Below are 7,608 nucleotides of genomic sequence, written 5' to 3' on the forward strand. Positions count from 1 at the left end.
CGATTATCGAAATATCACAGGAGAATAATTATACTCACGCCCAAAATGTCGTTCGGCGACGGTAGAGGTCGTGTATGATGGTTACCTACACGACTATACATTAACTGGTTTCGGGGCAGTAGGTGACGACCCATCAAATGGTAAACACGTTGTTGGTATCTATACTACTAATCGTTTAAAATTATAAGTAAGTACTCGGACTTTTTAGATATTGTTGATTTATTTTATTATATGCAATCTGATTAATAACCTTATATTTAGGCTATATACTCGTTCATATCACGGTTCGTTTGTAAGTTACAAAATCATATTTTCTATTTTAATGCTTGAGGTTTGAATAATAAAGGTTCGTGAATCCTCATAATTTTTTTTACGGCAATGAAAAAATAGTTTTGAGAAAAACGATTCAGTCGACGTTGTCTCAGTAATTATTTTTAAAATTTGTATTATGATATACCTAATTTAACACGCAGTTAATATTTTTATTGTATGATTTCAGTTTGAATTACCACTTCATACAGCACTACTGCGAAGATCGACAAAATCGTTATTCTTACGACGAAAAGACAACAGTGACTTTACAAAGTCTTGTCTACTTCTGCATTTTCGTAAGTATAAATTTATTTTAAGTTTAATTGATTATTCAATCCAACTAATGTATACATTTATTCAATTTAAATTTTGATAAATTTTACAATAAAATATTTAATTATCATGTAGAGATTTTTATAATCCATATAGTTATAAGAATTTTTATATTTTTATGTAGATATAGCTATCCAACAATAAGTTAAATTAATTAATGTTAACTATTAACTATAAATATAAATCAATAGATACTTATATTACAACATGTCTATTTTACACATACGTTTCAAAATTGAAAAAAAAGATAATCATTAAAAACTAATCAATTTAAATATTAAATAATACACAATAAACAAAATATTAATAAAATGCATATTTTACATAAAATCATAATATAATAAATGTTCAAATTAAAAAATAATAATAACAACACGATTAACGTTGAAAATTTAAATAATTTACATAAGATTAATTTTATCGAACCGTCAATTATAAAAAACATATTATTTGGTGTTCATTTTATACTTTTTTGTTATTTAGATTTGACAAAAAAAGTTTCAACAATAAAATGTATGTTTTTATCTAATTGATCTTTATACTTTATTTTAATAGCACTTTAATTTTAAATTATATTTATAACTTAATTTTAATAAGAATAATATGTAAATTTTATTATTGTAGGTATAGTGTATACATTTTGGTGATCAGTCTATGATTTTACAAAATATGATTAAAGATATACTAAATGTTTGTGTAAAAAAAAAATAGTCATTCACAAAATTAAACTAAATCTTCATTAAATCTTCTTAGTTTTAATCATTTGATAGATTTAGATTTAAATTTATTCCACTCATTACATGTTCATTATCTAACTCTGTGTTAAATATTTCATCAGTGCAATTTGATATAATATTTCAGGTATAATTTATATCTGAAATATTAATTAAAATTGTAAATTACTTACCTAACTAATAATAATAATAAAAAAAAACATTCACTTATAATAATAATTTGTGACAAAGCTAGAAAATATGGTTCTTTAACTTTTTTACTTTCATATTCCTCTGCACTATTATTAGGATAGGTGGACTTCCTGTATATTTTATAGTTTAGCTGTTCATTGTTTATTATAAAGTAGCCAAAAACCAATATTGTAATCTTTACATGATACTGCTTCTACACTGTTTTCATTCACTAATTTAACTACACACACACCAGGTACATTCATGATATAGGTAGGTACTTACTATAATGAATAATTATATTGTATTATAATTATGAAATATTTCTAGTAGATGATTAATTTTATTAAAAAATTCAAATATGCAACAAAGGGAATACCTACTAAATATTATTATATCCTTTATTATTTAATGATTATATTACTAACTTAGTTAAAACCTCAATAACATATTAATATTCCAAAGGGCCAAACGGGCAACACTACTGCCGTCAATTTGAGCTCAAAAGGCGTAAAGTTAGGACAAAATTAAAGTTAGTTTAAGACGTCCGATTTTGATTCTGAAAAAAATTCTGAACTCTGCAGAAAATTGTCTATAGGTCGTCCGGAATGCTTTGTAAAATTTAAATCTTATATTCTAATGAAGTGGTAATAAAAACTTGAAAATATGAATTTTTTCAAATCACAATATTAAATTTAAAATTAAAATTAAAACCGAAATGTTTCGTACGATCTACAGAAATTTTATTGCTGAATTTAAATATTTTTTCAGAATTAAGATCGGACCACGTTAACTAATTTTTATTTTGTCAAATCAATAAGTAAGTTGTCGTAAAATTCGTATAGTGAATTTTTATTGTTATCGAGTTATTGCAGACATGTGCTTGCGCGTAACTCTATCTGGTACCCGCTTCGCATTTCACTTACACTAATAATCATTTACAACTAACACATAGATCTCGGGCGGTTAAAACGAGATTATGAATTACCTAAACGTTGTCCCTTAAATAATAACCGTAGCGAGGCCCCGTAATTATTTTGGTTCGATTTAAACACAAAATGCATTTCAAGGATGAAAGGTTTGGTTTTTTTTTAAAAAAGTATGTTGCATTTAGAGTTTCTTTTAACTTTTTTCTTGAACTGAAGATTGCTTTGATTGTTTGCATTTTAATTGGCAACAACGATTATTAAATTATATGGTGTCAATTGGTAAATAGGAAATATCAGCTTTTCAAACTGAGGACCAAAACAGTGTTAAAAATGTTATTAGATAGTTTACTTTATTTTTAAACAAAAATACATTTATTTTAATTAATAATATTTCTAACTGTTGTAGAAATAATTATAAAATAACGTATATTGGTATTATAATAATATCAGTCTGATTATTAGAAAATGTCTATTTTTTCCATCGCTATAACAATCCGTCCCGACGATCATCCGTTGCGAGTCGATTGTCGATTACTAGTATAAGATTCAAAATAATTTTTTTATTAACATTTCAAAAAAAATATATATATATATATTTTGTAAAGTTCTTATATTTTGGCAAATGGCAATAGTTGTAAAATAATTAATTATACTAAAACGCACGGTAGACATTTTAATGCAGGTACAAGCTATACATAAATGTTGAAATTTATAAATTCGGAAAAACTATAGTTTACGATATATTTTGTTTTATAAAACTCTACATTATATTATAAAATTTTTTTCATATTTTAAAGGCTAAAAAACCTGTGTATTAGCACTTTTGCACTTTATATACGTGCATAAAATGACTGATGTGGAGCTAGTGCCTAGTAATATACTTGCTTAAATATCATAGTTTTCATTGTTTTCAATTTTACATTCTTTTATTTCTGTATCCGATAAACTCGGTTTATGAACTGAATATACCTAATAAAATATATTATTTTAAATTTTAATGATATACAATATATATCATGGAGCAAATTTTCTATGATTATAAAATATCGAATACTAATTAACTATATATAAATTAAGAATAAGTAGTAAAACATTTGTATAGAATGTTATAAACGTATTCTATAAATGATATCCAAGTTTGTATGGTTTAAATATGTTCTTTGTAATGCTTAGATATCTATAAAATATTTAGTAGTTTTGAGGAATACCATATGAATATACTGTGAGATGTAAGAAATATATAAAATATATATATATTATTTTTGAATAATTGACTTGAATTTTATTCATTAACTCATAACTTATATTTTAGATTATATATTTTCTTATAACGAAAATTCCACATAAAATATGTATTTAGCGTATCTGTATAATAGGATGAATAAATAAATATAATTATTTTTCTTATTTAATAATTCAAATAATTTAATTTGCTATTAATTATGCTAATTATCCTAAATATTGTCATAAATTATATAGTTGTCTCATACTTTATAAATAAGTAATAGATTATGTACCTCTTCATATACGTCTATAGGTATAATGTGGAAGATATAAACATATTTTATATTTGTGATATATTATATTACAATAGTAAACGGTTATCCATGATTGTTTACGAATTGGAACTATTAAATTACATTATATGGTCACAGACTCATAGATTTTATTTATTAGACTTAAAATAATATTTATAAATTCGTTTAATATGATATAATCGTTGTATTAATTGTAGGAACACAGAATTTCCGCATTGAAAATGTCGATCATCAACATTGATGACGATGTGGTGCCCAATGATGAGCCTCAAGACGAAAAGCCTCAAGACGAAGAGCCTAAAGATGAAGAGCCTCAAGACGAAGAGCCTCAACACGTAGAGCGTCAAGACGAAGAGCCTCAAGACGAAGAGCCTCAAGACGAAGAGCCTCAAGACGTAGAGCCTCAAGACGAAGAGCCTCAAGACGAAGAGCCCAGAATACATGAGACCAGTGTTCCTGGTGCCTTTACGAGGTACGTATATAGAGGTTTGAATTATCCGATTATAACAGCTGTGTGGAGTATGGCACCAGGTTGTGATATAGTCATTTACAACCATCGTACGATAATACTAGAGGAATAACATATGTGAAGTAGTTAAGTAGTTGCGATTTAGGCCGACGACTGCATTAAATTCTACGGATTTTTAAAATATATTTTTACTCAAGTACCTATTTATAATATCAGATGAAGATAAGTCATAATTTTTTTTTTTTTTTTTAATTGTATTCATATCTGTCATCTAACATATATTTTAATAAATTACTTTTTCATTATTTTTTTATTTTTTTTTTTAAATTTTTGAATTAATTAACAATAATACAAGAACAAAGTAGGTAAGTACTACCTACTTATAACCTACGACTATAAATACACATTATTATGAAAATAAATTAAATGTTAATGTATTGCCAACTAACCAATATTTTATATTTATTTCATTATTTGTTTGAGTAAGGTCAAAATCATGGTGAATCATACAACATGATTCTATTTATGATAATCGTCGAAAATAGATTGACACATTGCATTCATTACCTAAAAAAAATACTATTTAAGCAAATACAATATATTATTTTGGAATAATATTTTGAATTTCCTAATACTAAAAACTTGTACGATGTATTGATATATGCATTAAATAAATAATTTATTATAATTTATTAAATATGTCGTAAAAATGGTAAATAATGTTCTAAAAACGGCAAAACATGAAAACATTAAAAGATTCAAGTTTTAAGTATCCATTATAATGTAACAAATTGTATGTGCTTAGAATGCATTGTCCTAGAGTATTCGAAAGAAGTTGAGTGATGTTAGATCACACAGAGATACACTTAGGGACGGATCCAGAGAGGCCTAGGGGCCTAGTCTCCCCCCCACCAGACATGTTATTTCTCAATTTTTTTTTTATAATTTTACAGATCTAAATTTTTACATTATGAATAAAATACCTATACAATATAGTTGCCCCCCCCCAGATCTCTACTCTGGGTCCGTGCCTGGATATATTATAAACATTTTTTATTCAAAAAGGTAAAAAATTAACAAAATTATATCAATAAAAATCATTAAAAAATATTATTTAATTTCGATTGGAAATTAAGTAAACATATTTTTTTAAATCATGTTTACTATATATATAATATAGTAAATAAAGGTAAAGCATTATCTTATGTCCTTTATGGCCTTATAATTATAGTATTAAGTTTTTAATATTATAGTGACATAACTAAATATTACGCTGTTAAATCATATGTTAACTAATATCTATAGAATTTCATCAATTTTTATTCAACACTAATATTATTTTTTTTTTTAACTGCAAAAAGTGCAATGTTAAAATTTATTGTTTTACCGTGGAAATATTAAGGGTAATACAGGACTTTTGGGATAGAATCTATGATACCAATGAACTATATAATTTCTATAATTGAATTTATTTTGGTATTTATTGTTATAATTACGCCAATATATTATATTTATAAAATATATTAATGACATTTATGAACTGAAATAACATTTCTAGAATTTTTTGTTTTGATTTTGATCAAAATATTATATAAGTACTATAAATATTTTTGAAATTATACATGTATATTTCAATGAAAACCAAGGCGTAACGCTCTAAATACCGTGGATTTACGTGCGTTCTTATACTACGTTAAATTTCAATTGCACTGCAGATTATTAATAACACAGTTATTGACCAAATTTAAAATACCTACAGAACAAAATATATCACACAATATTCATATCCACTAAAACAATGATAGTTTTTTGGCAAGTCGTCTATATTCACCATAATATATTAAGTATGTGTTGAACAGTAATAAGTAAGTAATACATACTACACAGTAGCCTATGGCACTATGGATCTTGCTGGATTTTGTTAATTTTATATAATTGGCGTTAAATATAATACCATACAAGTTAATTTTAAAGTAAAACAATTAGCTCGAGAATCGTAATTGTTATTTCATTGGTTAAAATAACATCATGCCACATGTAGTGGCGCCGAAGTTTTTAAAACGTAGTCGGGTAATTTCAAAATTTCGTGGCTTCATTTGTCTTAAAAAAAGGTATCTGATTTAGGTGATGGGGGGGGGGGGGGTGTAAAATATACATTCATTATGATAAAGTCACGGTGTTAATATAATGTGGCCCAGCCACCTAGTGGCCCGACCTTAACATGGACATCGGCGCCACTGAGTCACAACATGTACATTAAGTACTTATCAGTTATTTGGTTAATGGAAGGCGATTAAATAGTCTATATAAATTACATTCATCTAATTATCTAATATATTTTGTAGTGTTTTTTTCGTTGATTTGTTCTTATGATAATTGTTTTTTTTTTTAAGTTAGTTAATGAAGAAATATAAATCAATACAATCTGAATATAGTATATATAGTTCATTGTTCGTACATTATTATAACGTTTATAACTATAATTCCTGTACGGCGTTGCCTGTGTCAAATTAATAATTCTGGTGTATTTACTTTGTCTTAAATTCCGTTAAATATAAATTATGCATATTTTTAGCACAATAATTATTCATTAGTGTGATTTTGACCAAATATAAGTATATACTACTGGTCTAAAATTATCAACAGTTACCCACAATAACTATTTTATTTTATTTATGTCAAACATGTACCTATAATTTATTTATTATTATTTATTTTTAATGAAATTGGTTTTAATTCTATGATACAGTAGTGTTTGTATTGGGACCAGTCCATTTTGGCCATATTAACTGGTGCCCATATTAGGCAGATTTCACTGTACTTAATGTGTATATTTTCTTATGAATTAAGAGGATGCCAGCGTAGTATGTTATCTCTCTCTAACCCACGCGCAACATAGCAAATTTTACGTTCACAAAAATGACAATAACCATATTAATTTCTCAAATTATAGTGAAATGACCTATTATAGAATTTAAAGTTAAAAACATTATCTAGGGCATCTCATAAGCGTTTTAATATATTTTTATTTTAAAGCGAGTTATGAGTTTTTTTAAGATATGTATAAACTATTTACAATTTTAAAATAATCATAACTAGCTTCAAAATAAAAATATAATAAA

At 25.6% G+C, this 7,608-nt stretch overlaps 1 protein-coding gene across 1 annotated transcript; it reads left to right on the top strand.

The window, feature by feature from the left end:
* Window positions 1–505: 505 nt before the first annotated feature.
* On the top strand, window positions 506–4,677 carry LOC132923689 (uncharacterized). Its single transcript, XM_060987610.1, has 2 exons — window positions 506–608; window positions 4,215–4,677. Exon 2 carries the CDS (start codon window positions 4,239–4,241, stop codon window positions 4,596–4,598), a length of 360 nt encoding a protein of 119 aa, XP_060843593.1. The 5' UTR covers window positions 506–608; window positions 4,215–4,238; the 3' UTR covers window positions 4,599–4,677.
* Window positions 4,678–7,608: the final 2,931 nt, after the last annotated feature.

Source organism: Rhopalosiphum padi, chromosome 3 (genome assembly GCF_020882245.1).
Source record: "Rhopalosiphum padi isolate XX-2018 chromosome 3, ASM2088224v1, whole genome shotgun sequence".
In the NCBI taxonomy this organism is placed as follows: domain Eukaryota; kingdom Metazoa; phylum Arthropoda; class Insecta; order Hemiptera; family Aphididae; genus Rhopalosiphum; species Rhopalosiphum padi.

Coding starts and splice junctions, on each gene's coding strand:
- LOC132923689 (XM_060987610.1), top strand. CDS start 4,239: ATGTCGATCATCAACATTGATGACGATGTGGTGCCCAATGATGAGCCT.